The sequence below is a fragment of the Homalodisca vitripennis genome, chromosome 4 (genome assembly GCF_021130785.1).
Source record: "Homalodisca vitripennis isolate AUS2020 chromosome 4, UT_GWSS_2.1, whole genome shotgun sequence".
Classification (NCBI taxonomy): Eukaryota; Metazoa; Arthropoda; class Insecta; order Hemiptera; family Cicadellidae; genus Homalodisca; species Homalodisca vitripennis.
In genome coordinates, this window is record NC_060210.1 from 15222416 (window position 1) to 15237826 (window position 15411).

At 39.1% G+C, this 15411-nt stretch overlaps 1 protein-coding gene across 4 annotated transcripts in view; it reads left to right on the forward strand.

Moving 5' to 3' along the window:
• LOC124358976 overlaps positions 1 to 15411 on the forward strand; it is a 200632-nt gene that overhangs the window by 30582 nt on the left and 154639 nt on the right. Inside the window, exon 1 of one of the 4 annotated variants that reach the window (XM_046811268.1) lies at positions 12372 to 12390. The exons of the other annotated variants lie outside the window; for them this stretch is intronic. Within the exon in view, the coding sequence (XP_046667224.1) occupies positions 12388 to 12390 (3 nt within the window). The 5' untranslated portion in view covers positions 12372 to 12387. Of the gene's footprint in view, positions 1 to 12371; positions 12391 to 15411 lie in introns of those variants that run through there. 4 annotated transcript variants of the gene reach the window in all.

A 15411-nucleotide genomic window follows, 5' to 3' on the forward strand; every position in this document is an offset into this window, starting at 1 on the left:
ATGCACTGCATTGAGGATTACAACATACATAATATTTCGAGAAATGTCTAAAACCGTGTCAGATGGGAAGTTATTGTCTACATTTTTTTCTTGGATAAACATATATTTCTGGGATCCATTATTTAACATTGGACCCAGTACTTGTATGGCGGTCCCTGTCAGTGAGAGTGATAGTATTCGGTCATGTTACCGACCGCCTTCGTTTTATTTAGTTGTGATTGAGCAGACAAATAGAAACAAAATCAAGATGGCCGCCAATTTTCATATTTGAGAAACAGCACATAAATCTCGATTTTGTTTCGTCGAAAACATTTGTTATGAAATATAAATGCAGTATTTAATGACAACGCTATCGTTTTACGTAAGTTGTCGTGTCGATCATAAGAAGAACATACGTAGTATACGTGTTTTCGGCGAATGAAGCGGAAGGCTGCGGCTGCGATGTCATGCGATACAGACTGCAGCGACCGCACGGCGAGGCTGGGCAACCGCTAGACGTGTGCGGTAACTGATACGTCACCGCACACACGACAGCTGAGAGATGTGATACGGCGTACTCAGGGTTTCTGTCTAGGCTCTTACTTCTTCCCTCAGTACAATCTGGCTTGTTCTCTGATTTATAACGTAAAATACACGACAGCTGAAGATGTGATACGGCGTACTCAGGGTTTCTGTCTAGGCTCTTACTTCTTCCCTCAGTACAATCTGGCTTGTTCTCTGATTTATAACGTAAAATACACGACAGCTGAGAGATTTGATACTGCGTACTCAGGGTTTCTGTCTGGGTTCTATTTTCTTCCCTCAGTACAATCTGGCTTGTTCTCTGATTTATAACGTAACATAGCCTACACGATAGCTGAGAGATGTGATACGGCGTACTCAGGGTTTCTGTCTAGGTTCTTACTTCTCCCCTCAGTTCAGTCTGGCTTGTTCTCTGATTTATAACGTAAAATACACGACAGCTGATATGTGATACGGCGTACTCAGGGTTTTCTGTCTAGGTTCTTACTTCTCCCCTCAGTTCAGTCTGGCTTGTTCTTTGATTTATAACGTGTAATTTAAGACATGTAACAGATGCGATACGGCGTACTCCGGGTTTCTGTCTAGGTTCTTAATTCTTCCCTCTTCTGGCTTGTTCTTTGATCTAATATACGATAGCTAAGAGATGTGACACGGCGTACTAAAGGTTTCTGTCTAGGATCTTACTTCTTTGCTAGGGTCTTATAATTTGGCTTGTTCTTTGATTTGCCTGTTGCAACTGGATTTCGATTAGCGTAGAGCGAACAGCATTTATTTGCCTTTTTATGATACCTACAAAAATATTTTAAGAAATAGATTTTTACTATTACTAGTTTTTTTTTAATTACCTACTACTTTATTAGCTTATTCCTCTCGTTTTCAGAATGTTCTGAAAGTACTTAGTTCGTACTAGGTGGAATATTCAAGTTTTATTCACCTTATCCGTATGTGGTAACCGAAGGCTTTAGGTCTAACATTAAAGTTTGCGTGTCTTCTACTCTTATGTTTGCTATATACTTGAATCCGTAAATAATGATCTACATTATTTGTGTAGCAAACAGCATTTGTTGTTTAAAACCGAATTTCAGCGTTTCCATTGATAATTAATTATTAAACTTGGTAAGGGAGGGCCTGGAACATTACACATTAAATCCACAACTAAATCTTCTTCTCCTAAAATTCATAATTGGGAGTGCCGGCTGTTGTGGTATTCAAAGTGGTCAGGATCGCGGTTGACATAATTCTCAGTTCACATGGACAGGTTTCGTTGGAGCCACTCCGGAATAAGGTGTAAAATTAGAGTTAGATGTAATCTAAGGAGCCTGTGTGGCTGGACGAGGACCGCCGGACCGGACCGGACCAGATAACGGTGTGCAGATAAGACACGGGCTGGAGCACAGGCGGCCGTGGCCCTGCCACCCAACGGCTTCTGTTACATAACATGCTTCAAGACTATCGATTTTGGCGATGCCGGTCTAGCAGAGATGGGCTAATTGTTTCTGGAATGTCTTGCACCACTGGGTCTCCTCCGGCATCGTAGGATGTGGGGCAACTTCTGTACAGAGCTGGTTCTGTTGGTTTGGGTCCGTACGATGTTCACTAGCACCACCGGTCAGTAAGTTACGGTCTGCCCGTGGTCTCAACTGTAGTCTAGATCCACACGAATCAAGTTGACTGAGGAATAATCCAATTTACCCCCACGCGTATACTCATAGCATTGTCATGCTTATATTAGAGTCTAAACTTAATTATCACTGACAATTATCACAGACATTTGCGCTGCTTCCGGAGTGACAGGATATTCTGGATTGGTAAGGTTAGGGGTAGGGATCGGCTTCTGTCAAGGATTTTGAGCATTAATCTCATTCATGTCTCCGCCGAAGAATGGGAATTTCTAGGATAGCAATAGCCCTTAACACTCACGGAGCCCTACCAACTCTAACAGTCATCTCCCGGAGTAGACTAGATCTATCGATCTTGCACCCCAATACATCGACACTTCTCACTCCTGGATACCCATAAGGTTTCCCAGATTTAAGTGACGTCAGTTTCTGCTGTACCCATAGTGGGTTTCCATGGGTTGAGGGTTACCATGGACAGGGCCCAGTTAAAACACGTCTTTCGTGGCAACCTAGCGTAATGCGTACATTTAACTGTGTAAAATAGACGTAGGTCCATGGTGGTAGTGAATCCTTCTGTCATTATTCTTAGATATTGTGTTGAAATGATGGGACTATAGAGGAAACAGACTAACATTGGAAATTATATGAATGTATCAACTCCCCATCGATATATTTATGCAGTTTATTATATTAAACCTCTTTATCAGGAATGAGTAATATTTGTTTGTAGACTGATAGATACCGGACTCTAAAGCAAATTATTGGTGGTAGGTAATAATATTGTTGGTAGATAATATTGCCATGTTTTCAAACTCCTTTTCAGATGGTAGATAATATTGCTATGTTTCCTACCTCCTTTTCAGCTGGTAGATAATATTGCCATGTTTTCAAACTCCTCTTCACTATGTTTTCAAACTCCTTTTCAGACTTTTTCTCCGTATTTAATGATCAAAACGCTGGTGTGCCCGGATCAACCAGATGATCACTGTTCTCCCAGTGTGTCGCTCTCACACTGGGCGCAGCCGGCCCACCGGAAGTCCGATTGTCAACTTGTGAACAGCTGATTGTGACTCCACTGTCCATTTCCGGTGTTCACGGTCAAAGCCCTCGCGGTAGCTTGGCACGCCACACATTGCCAACAAGTTCCCTATCTTTGTTAATGGTCTTGCTAACCTTTACAGCGGTTTCTGGAGTGCAAAATGAACTAACACATTGGTACAAATTAGGGGGGGAGTGTGGTTCAGTGGAGGAGTCAACGTGCAGGGAACCGAAAATCATTTTAACGTGTGATTGTACACCTTAAAACAAGAAAAAAAAAGATCGTATAAACATATGTGTGGAAATGCTTTGTTAACAAGATAAGACTAGGGAAGATTTCCACTCCGAGAGATTAATGAAACCAGACTGAAACCATTAGAACGGCAATTAAGACAAACATTTGATTGCGTCATGTGAGTTCTAACCTGAAAACTGAATAAACTAGGTCCCTTAGTTTATAAAGAAAACTTGCTTAAATGACAAAAATGTACTATAAAAAAACCAGGCGCTATAATGTCATTAAATGGATAACAAATACATAAATCCGTGTGCAAAAAATGATGAGAACTAATTCTGAGAAAATGTATGTAAATAAAGTCGATAGCAAACAAATTCTTAATTAATCGATTCAAATTTAACTAGCCTCATCTCGTGAACATGTTCATATACATGTTTTGTATGAACCTTTTGTATTGTTTTTAGGTCTACAGTCATCTTATAAAACTTTCCCCCCTGTATGTGATTGTCTCTTCCCCTCCCCCATCTTTGACATTTGCCAACACCACCGGTGGGTGTTAAAGAAAAGGTCTGATAATCATTTCTGCAACGTTGCCGAAAATTGCATCTGCAGAGATGATCTCAAAGCGGCTCTATGGTATTAGCTATCTGGGATTGAGGCTGGTTCCATGTAGGTTCACACTCGCTCACGCACACCTAGAGTAAATCTTCAATTGAATCCGTATTTTTGTTATTGAAGTGACTGCTTCTTTTTCCGGGCTATGGATGTATGTTTCGTACGGGAAAACTTTCGTTTCGCGTCACGGAACGTCACGCAACACGCATGTTCGCTCTGTAGCCGATAGGGGCGGCACTTTCGCGGCCATTTTTATGTTAGGGCGTTAATTGACTTTAAAAGAAATTAAATTTAACAATGTCAAACGATAAAAAACGATAAGTGCAAAAAGTTACAGAACAGCCACAGATGTTGTGTTTGCAAGATATTTAGCAAGATTTATTATCGTACAATTTCCTAGTAATGAGCCTTAGGATGTTACTGAATTATCCGGGTCGGAAAACGCCAGGTGCCGGGCTGACCACAACTCTCTGCGCTCGTGAGCGCGGGTGTGCGTGCGTACTAGCCTTCAGCCGCAATCTCTATTTGCTAATACTGTAGTATATTAACCAGTAGTGTATGACAATGTGGAACACATTAACTAACAAGTGGATTGTTTCAAGTGACGGAATGTAAAGTCCCCCCCCGTCACAGCGTACACCTGCTCCGAATCGGCTAAACGTCCCGCAGATTTATGGTTATGGTTGATGGAAGCAGGTTACATAACCGAGCGTAATTGAACCTATTTTGTAATAAAGAGCTGACCGGACGTTCCAACATTGGCAGGTTTCCATTGTTTGCCTCAAATATTCGAGTTCTACAACAATCGATGGTATCGTATAAACATCTCGAACCCGCTATGAGAACATTCGCTTCGTCGATGAGTTTGAAGAGTGACAGGTTTAGTGGGTGTTTTGTTATTTACGTATATTTTCGGACTATTATTTATGCTTATAGCGTTAATATTTTATATATTTTTTGTTTCAGGTAAGGAGGTGTGCACGATTCGTAAGTTCGCTCTATACAGTGTAAATAATTGTGCTAAAAAAAATAGTTAGTTTTATGGTTAGTATACTTATGTAAGGCATTGTTGATATGTTGACTGCTGCGAGCGCATATCACTTTTGTCCGCATATCACAATATTTTTTTTAAGTTTGCATAGTTTTATTCAATATTTTGAAATTTCGAGAACTAAGAGAAATAGAGTAAGTAGTACGTGAGGATCGCCACGCCCTCCCTCCCCCACCAAAGATGTAGAGTGATCACGTGATCATGTAGCAGTGTTACGTCATTAGCACAGCTGGAGGGAGGAAGTGGGATTTAAAGGAGTCGTTAGCCTCGGGTCAGCTGATTAAACTGGCCTTGAGACAGCTGACTCCGACCCGACACTGGTGCCAACTGTGTAGCGTTGAATGTACAGACAGGCCACTCGTGCGTTGTGTTGTGTTTACACTACGATCAAAGTCAAAACAGGACCCCACTTGAGCGTTGATCACTCTGTCGATCAGTAAAACTGATCAGTGATCAGTCAGTCAACAATCTTTACCACGTGCCATGTAACAGGCCTCGCTGAGGTTTACAGCTCATTTAATTCCTCTCATGTGGTTGTTTGTCTGTTTACATTTTAAATACCCGGCGGTCTTTTCGTTGCTATCGTGGTTCGCTAACGCTCAGCCAAAACCCGTGGAGTGACATTCACTATCATAGAACTCGATATTGCTGGTATATAAATGAAGAATGAAGTTCATCCAATATTTTTCAACACTATAGGTTAGTTCGTTCTTGAAATGGCGTGCGGACAGACATACAGACAAAAATTTAATTTATCCAGTTTATCGAGTGGTAGGCTTCGCTGAAGCTCAGCCAATAAAGTTTGTGTAATTGTTAATTTTACCAGGCCTGGCAAGAGATAGCCACCTAATGTGTTTAAGAGAAACATGTAATTTATTGATCTTCAGTTTTTGTTTTGGATACAACAAATCAGTGTAAAATGCTTAGGCTACGATTCGTGCAAAACATGCCTTTTCCGCCGGGACTCGTTTCCGCATCCCTTACTTTCCATGGAAGCATCCTAATTACACAATAGGGCTTTCACTTTTGTGATTCCATTATTTTGCTACACAACCTGAGTGATTTCTCTCACGGGTGCAGAGTTCCATCCCGCTGTGTCGTTGCAAGAACAAGCGAACATGAACATGCCTCTCAGTTCCATCCCGCTGTGTCGTTGCAAGAACAAGCGAACACGAACATGCCTCTCAGTTCCATCCCGCTGTGTCGTTGCAAGAACAAGCGAACACGAACATGCCTCTCAGTTCCATCCCGCTGTGTCGTTGCAAGAACAAGCGAACACGAACATGCCTCTCAGTTCCATCCCGCTGTGTCGTTGCAAGAACAAGCGAACACGAACATGCCTCTCAGTTCCATCCCGCTGTGTCGTTGCAAGAACAAGCGAACACGAACATGCCTCTCAGTTCCATCCCGCTGTGTCGTTGCAAGAACAAGCGAACACGAACATGCCTCTCAGTTCCATCCCGCTGTGTCGTTGCAAGAACAAGCGAACACGAACATGCTTCTCAGTTCCATCCCGCTGTGTCGTTGCAAGAACAAGCGAACACGAACATGCCTCTTAATTCCATCCCGCTGTGTCGTTGCAAGAACAAGCGAACACGAACATGCCTCTTAATTCCATCCCGCTGTGTCGTTGCAAGAACAAGCGAACACGAACATGCCTCTTAATTCCATCCCGCTGTGTCGTTGCAAGAACAAGCGAACACGAACATGCCTCTTAATTCCATCCCGCTGTGTCGTTGCAAGAACAAGCGAACACGAACATGCTTCTCAATTCCATCCCGCTGTGTCGTTGCAAGAACAAGCGAACATGAACATGCCTCTCAGTTCCATCCCGCTGTGTCGTTGCAAGAACAAGCGAACATGAACATGCCTCTCAGTTCCATCCCCCTGTCTCGTTGCGAGAACAAGCAAATACGAACATGCCTCTCATTGTTTGTAACAATTCATGTAGGGGCTAACAACATGTTTAAAAAAACAAATACTCAACGTGTTTATCAGCAGTAAACATTTTTAACCTTTTCGTATTTAACTGTAGGGTTTAAGTGGAACAAAACGTATTTAAGAATGTAACATACATTCAAGAATTATGGTTTCTGTTCGGAAAAACCTTTCTGAGAGGATTTAAAATTATACCTGTCTCCAAAAAATGTTGATAGTATAATGCGTTAAATCTTATTTAAATGTTCATTTATAAAGTTTTTATTAAAACCCTCCAGCTACCAGTGAAAATTCCGTTCTCTCCCAATGTCTTGGTAATCAGTATATAAAATAAGCGCGTTTCCACTAATCATGTCTAATTACGCAACTAAGTAAAATTACTACAGCAATCTGATCGCTCATTTGATGTTTAGTTAAGAGAATCTCAAAAACCGTTTTAATAAGTGTAATATTTTTAAACTAACCTTGTATACATTATCTAAATTTGGCAGCATTTTAATAATTCACTGTACTTAAGTAGATATCAATATACAATAAACGAATAAAAACATTAAAGGTTACTCCAATATTGTAATGGATTGTGATTGTGCCACAGATGCACACCGCCGATGTCCAGTTTTTTTTTTTTTAAGCATTTATAAATGTAGAAATAATATTATTAAACAGTTTTATGAGTTTTTTTATTATTAAATCATATACAGTATTTATTATTTGAGTTTTTATTGTGTAAAAGTAAATTATCATTCGAATTTTTTACGTAGTAGAAATCACTAGAAGAAACAAGGGGTTACGTATGAAGGTGGACATTTTTAAAGCACACATTAGTAAGTACATAAGTACCTAAATGTAATTAAAGTTTACAATAATATCTGTAATTTTTGGTGGCTGGTTTGACGTTTTTCGTTTTTTTCCGAAAATTTAAGTATTTTAATATAATACACTATTAACTTTGTCGTTTTATGAGCTAGATAGTTGAACTCTTAATTAGTACACAGTGCTACATTTAGCATAAACTGTTGTATTGAAAATCCAAAATATTCTCAAAAACAAAGTGTACGTTTAGAAGCGCCGGTAAACCATTTACTGCACAACAAATATTTATAAAAGTAATTAAAATTGTAATCTACACTTTGTAAAATGTGATCCTTTTCTTAAAATTAAAAAAAATCTATATTCTAATTTCAAAAAGTTATGTTGTTTGGATAAAATACGCGTATATTTTAAGATCCTTGTCATCAAATAGGGGGCGAAGGGAGAAAACATGAATTTAAAAGTATATTTTTATTATACCTAGTGACACTATTGGGGCAGTAAATGAAAATGTTTCTACAAAAATCCCCCCTGACCGGCCTGCCAGTTTGTGCAAACGGACTTCAGATATGTTGCCTTGCCCGGACAAAGTAGCAGAGTAGTGGACGGGAACGCGCTCTGCGGACGGACAATAAATAAAAGCCGGCCTTGGCGGCGGTATTGGGTGTCCTTAGTCACTGATACAACTCGGACCGGCCCAGCCTTCGGTGAGTCATCGGTTACGTTACGCTCCCTGCGCTTCTCGCTTTATTTCTGATATCGAGACGATTGTTTTATTTACTACGTAACCGGCAATATATTTAGCTTCTAGAGAAGTGGGTGCGATACGTTTCTTCGTCCGGGTGCCACTCGTGCAGCCCTCGGACCGTTATCGTTGTAAGGTGGTCCGCAAGTCCCTGCCTTGGGCACAACAATATTGATTAGTCTATTATCGTTCATCTTTGGGAGTTTCCAGGAGTACTGGACTTTTAGTTTGGTATCTATATGGCACTTAGTGATATGCCAAGACACTGTATTTTGAATTGTTCTGAGACTCATGTAAAAAAGGAAGTTTTTTAAATATCCAATTGCTTCTTAGCGTCTTCTCGAATTCTCTATTCAGACATTCTAAGCCTACCCGTTCGCTCCTATTTTATTGGGGTTTTCCCTCCCATTCTTTTTTCGTGTTTCTTTTATTCACCTAAGTTTCCCCGTTTTCCCCGTATCCAAATGACAATTTCTTTCACGATCTTTTTGTAACCGATTCACCTCCAAATCTCGTACTAGTACATTATTATTTGTGGCGTGAGTTTGTTGTAAGTCTAAATGCATTATTTAGCATATTCAGGGTTACGTTTAACCACGAGTGCTTACGTAAAAATTTACAACCTGAAAATAACAAATCAGTATTATCACGATGCGATGTCTAGAACTGTGTACCATCACTGGGTATGGTTTGCCCAACCCCCCTCCAACCGCTTTTACCTTCTATTCGTTTCTCTATTCCAGCTCTTTCAACTAGTCTTTGCGTCCTTATCCATTTATCTTCTGTATCTACGTCTTCCTTCTAGTGTTCTACTCTTCGTTCTTCTCTCTTCCAGCACTCAGCTAGTCTTTACGTCTTCATCCACCACCTTCTGTCTCTACGTCTTCCTTTTCGTTGTATACTCTTCATTCGCCTCTCTCTTCCAGCGCTATCAGCTAATCTTTGCGTCTTAATCCTCTTATCTACTCTTCATTCGTCTCTAGTCTGTTTCCTTTGGGAGCCTAGCTGTAGCTTGGTTTTGTGGTTCTTTAACAATTCTCTTTCCGATCCTGTATTTCATTCAATCCAGCTCTACACCACGGAAATATAGTCTCGCAAGCTTTCAACCTTCTCCTTTTAGTACTATATTTTTTGTTCGTGTCGGATGTAAATATCACTATTATACCATACTTGACGCTACAAGCTCGTTTACATAAATTTACAAGGCACATTGTTAATTTGTACTTTTACTATGTGTTGGAAAAACGCGGAATTGTTTGTCGGCTCCAAGTTCTGGCTAGAGATCTCGCAAATAATGGGAAAATGATGTAGCATATATATGTCTCATGTAACATGTCCGAGTGTATTGTGGATTGTGGATTTCTCGTCATAGTTTGACTTATACCTCCGATCTTGGCCTTAGGTGGTGTTCACAATCCAAGACCTGATACATTCTCAAGCACGGGTTTTTAACAGTTGTAGTTTTAATGATCACGTTAAATTGGGTCATGTGTAAAGGAGAACAATGACGAATGGTTATTATGTAGCAATGACGTAATGCCGCGAGACGACAGGCTAGTTATAGCCAGATGTAATGTGGGAAGTTCCTGCGATATGTGTTGAACTCTCACATGTCAGTACTGAACGCTAACACAATTTCTTTGTTTAAAGTTTGTTATTGACGATGGAAGGTCCGAAAGGATAATATGTTTTCGGATATTTGCCATCTTTATATGTTATAAAATGTATAACAGAACGTTTCGATGATTGAAACTGTATCCCCTTCTTCAGGTGAAAAATTAATTGCATGTAAAAAGAAAGAAAAAAGAAGAGAAAGAAACGGATTCAAACATAGCTTGTTTGAATCCAGACAGGAGAATATGAACCCAAGCTTTTTAGTGTAGTTGTTATATTCTCACCTAAAGAAGAGAATAGATCTCAGTCATCTAAAAGTCGTGATATACGTTTTATAACAAATAACGATAGCAAATGTCCGAAATCCTATGGACACAGTTTGGCTTCTATACGTAGCCTATTGTATGCAATGTGTATTGTAATCTCTAGCGTCATCAAACAATAAAAATGACTGAATAGTATTTCCCGGTATCCCGGTATTATTACCTAGTAAACCACACAGTGGTGTAACTAAGGGGGGCGTGAGGGGTATTTAAGGTAGCAGAAAAGCGATAAAATTAATTTAGCATTCACTATTTATCTTTATAAAACTTACACATTGCACTCAAGGAAATTTCTTTATTTCGGGAATTCTTCGAATTTTTTTTACATTTTTATGTTATTTTAGGTTTGTGAAATTTGAGAAGGAATTTTTAAAACACCCTTAGAATTTAGAAATCCCCCGATTTAGAACTACTTTACTACTTGATAAGTTCTAAAAATGTTAAGTTAAATCATAAGTGAGTGTAAATAAAACAAATAAATAAAAAAACTGCGGGTGATATCTAAACGTTTTATGTATAATTCTGTTAATATGGTATATATGTTAATTTTAACCCAAGGAAAAAACCTCTAAAATGTCCCACTTGTATAGTATTACTATTCATTAATATTTCGCAATAGTTTCGTTTTTCGAGATCCTTTCGACGAGTAATCATGATTACTTACTACTCTTGTCTTACTTAGGCATTTAAAACTTAAGCAGTATAGCCACGCTGTTTTATACAAAGACCGTTCTGTTTAATGGCATAAGTATGAAAGTTAGTAATACGTTGAAGTTATTCCGTTGCTTTAAAAACCCAGGTGTGGACTACTGTTCCCCGTTTAACAAATCATTTAAATTTCATTCATAAAATTAAATATTTTATTTCTTCCGTTATTCATAAGGAACGAATGCCGTATATTGTTCGAAGTATCCAATAAGACTGTTCACCTAAAAGTAGGACCCTTGCTAAAATCATATATTTTAAGAAACCAATAGAACTGTGTTTATAATCACACGGATAAGCGAGTACGTGTCAGTTACGTGCTGGTGACTGAGTGTGTTGAGGAGACGAGCGATACACACTCCACGATTACAAAGTGCCACTTGTTGGCTGGAACGCGCGCCCCCGCGTGAGAGAAAGCACGTCTGGTCCACATGTGTGCGGTGCGGCATCCGTGATCATCTCCACGCTCACTTACAACCGCATGCAAAATTAATGTGTTACGTTTTTCACACTGTGTTATGCGGTTTGCCTGTTTTTAGGACCACCAGTGCCGGACTTAGCATTTTGGCGCCCCTTGGCCTGGTTAAAGTTACTTTCCTAGAAACCTTTTTCTTAAAAAAAATATACGTCAGGCCTATATGTTAATTGCTTAAGCACCACTCCACGATGGAATTTTATCGTTGCAAGTTTTTTTTTGTAAGGAATTTACTTGGTTCTGGCTTAACGAAATACCATTAATATATTAACAAAAAATTGGTTGATAACTAAGGTTTTGTTCAGTTTAGTCTTTGGGCCAAATAGATAAAAAAAAACTCTGTAATGCATTTTAAAGTAGGTTTAATCTCGGAAACACAGCTTATGAAATGAAGTATTTTGATAACCTGAGAACACGTTGTCACAAACCAGTTTTGTTCCGAAGACAGTAACAGTGATAAAAATAGTTGGAAAAACAAATATTGCATCATGGTATTACTAATTAAATAAAAATGTTTAAACATATCGCCACGTTTTAAATTTCACTTACAAGTCTTAAAATAACTCGTATTAACCACAGTTGAAAACATTGAAATTTTTTAATAACTATCAAATTGTTATTTTCTGTTGTTATTGCTTGTTATTTAGGTGATGATTTACACCCCAAAACGTACGGGTTAAAACGATAGGTATGAATGGTAAGTCTAGATTGTAAATAATAGTGTAGTAATTTTGAATAGTTTAATTTATTTATGTTATAAAATTTGATAAAACTGCGGTAATACACAGCGAAATTGGTTTTTAATTTTTTTATGAAACCTATTTTGAAAACTAGGTAAAAGGAGCGAAACCACTTTTTTTGCAGTAAATTGTAAGTAAAGATTAGTACAATATGATAAAAGTAACATTAAAAAAGTAGCAAGATTTTTTAGGACTTTTAAAAACGATTCAAATTTAAATAAAGTATTCGTTGCCCAACAATGATCGGAGTGTGTAGTTATGACTGAAGAAATCTAGGTTAGACGTTTTTTGGCAAGAGGAGATAATTTGGACACAATGCTGAACTGGAAAACTTTCCTAGCGAACGATGGCACATGGTGACTAAGCAGAACTGAGCTGTAAATTAACGTTCTTTTCTGTGTGTGGCATGTGGCACACAAGTGCTTGGCAGATAAGATAAGGAACTGATGACCTTGTACGCGCTGGTTTACATACTCTACTGTTTGCACTGTAATGGTGGTAGTGGAAGTGATTAAAGTAATGAGCAGATTGAATGTGCGTTATATTTACAAACGGCTCGATTTTCTTGCAAGTAAGCGTTATAATTTAAATAAGAAAGGAATTGGTGGACGGTGTTCCCTTCTCGCGAATTCTGTCTGATTGCTTATTGATCCACACATAACACGTCAACTTCAAGAGGAAATGTGTTTAACTTATGAATGTCTTTCAGCATGTGTATTTGTGATTATATTTGTATTACACAATCAATCAATAACTGAGGCACTAAATGTTTGGCTATTACCTAAGCTAGCACCCAGTTGAGAGTGGCGAGACATCGTAGTATCGTCCGCGCATGCGTATTAGCTTCGGCTGTGCGTGCGTTTTAGCTTGGCCGCGCATGCGTATTTATTTCGACCGCATAATCAAACAGTCTAGAATTTAATTTTGCTTTTTATCAGTGTAATGCGCATTTCAATTCATCTTTGTAAAAAATTCGTATGACTTCTCTCGGATATATTTACTTCGTTGGAGAAACAGGTTGAAATTGTCAACCTAAGATGGCCCTTTGTAGAATCGGTAGTTTTCCGTATTGCCTTATCCACATAACGTTAAATATATGTTACTTTGTAATACGTTTTGAAATTTGAATGTTAAATTTATAGATAACTTGAAAGGTTTGGTACTTATTCTGATTCAAAGAAATAAGATGTACTTCATATATTGCATTCGTTAATTATAATCACAGAGTTCAATTGGTATGGAAACATATTCTTGTAAAGTCGTCGTAGCTAATGTATTCTTCATACGACGTAAAACTTTTGGGAAAATCGATTTTCACAGCAGAGGCGTCGACGGTAGAAGATTGCCGGGATAACTGCTTAGTTAGGAAGAAAAGAGGATCTGCAATCTTTCACTGTAGCTCGAACGTGGGTGTACGTAAAGCACATGGAGTAATGAAGTAAAATTGCAAAGATAGTATTTTTTTTAATTCTAAAATACATTCTAGAAGGTTTCCACATGTTTTAGGTACACAGTGCATATAACGTTATATCCAAGAAATATAGCGGTCGTATGATCGTGGTCGCTGCTGCGGCTGTCAGAGGAGCGGGAACCGAGGACAATGTAAACTGAGTCACCCTGCGGCACTGATACGGCTATCAGTTTATGGTTTGTAGTCTTTCAGATTGTTTGCCGACCTTCTGTTCTCGGCTCTCTCACCCAGCTGTAGCCCCTCCCATCGTCACATCGCGTACAGAACTGGGAATTATTGTGGCAGTTAAAAATACAGCTTTCCTAACCTCGCCCCTGGAGAAAGAGGTGGAAGACCAGTGAAGTAGGTGGAAATATACTTTTAGGGTTAAGAGCGATCAGGCTGACATCCCTGCAATTTCTTTTTTTAAGTGAGGATGGATAATGCGAAAGGATGATAGGATTTCTGACATTTGCTATAGTTATATGCTACGAAAAAGATAACACGACGTTTCATGGATTGAAATCTTAACTCCTTTTTCAGGTGCGAAAATCCTTGTTTTTGTTCTCTTAGATCAAAAAACTTATAAATTGTACTTAGTCCTAGAAGAACCTTAGCACTGTTTCCGGAGCGACAGGATATTTAGGATGGACAAGGATAGGGGGTAGGGGACGCCTCCTATCGAGATCCATGAGGAAGAATTAGGGCACTATTCTCCAGAATAGTCAGTAGTGGTTGGGGAAGTCATGTCCCTCCAGAAGAAAGGGAGGCCAGCTCTGAACCAGCCTCTTCAGCTAAAGCAAGCAGGGGGTGGTATACCCTTGTTGAGGATAGCAAGAGCATCTGATATTTAAAGAACGAACCTCACCAACTCATCTCTCGCAGTAGACTATACATATCGAATTACCGTTGCACTCCAGAATGTCAACATTTGCGGTTAGTGATGTGCGCTCCTGAAAAAGAGCAGTAATGGACTGTCACTCAAAATTATATTGATTATAAAGTGATACGCGAATGGTACACGAACGGCATCGAGTCCAGACTCGAGAGAATGAGCAAGTGTCCCAACCTCGTCAGTTCGAGTGTGACGTGCAGTTTGCTCTTTGCTCCTCTGCAATGACATCGATTAGCGTTTTTTATACCATAAGAAGAGCGTAGATCTCAATCCTCGTGACGTAGTGTTATACCTTTTAGTTACGTGTATCTAACTACGGTGAATGTCAGAATTCTTCCCTCTTTGTCATGTTGACTAATTATAGTACAAACTCACAGCGGTAAAGTTAAAACAGTTCAAGTGCTGACGTGTCTCCTGCCAGTGTTCCAATTCTCAAATTTATCCCGACTTCGCTGTGATGCAACATCAAACTTTTTGACAAAGCCGATAGTTTGGCTAATCGCGCCACTTAACGACTAAGTGTGCACGAGTGCTTTGACGAGATAAGTGTGTAATAGATACCGATATATCCATAGCCGAGTTTTCCTGGTACCAATTGCATAACAACCATTAAGAGGTTGAAATTGAACCCAA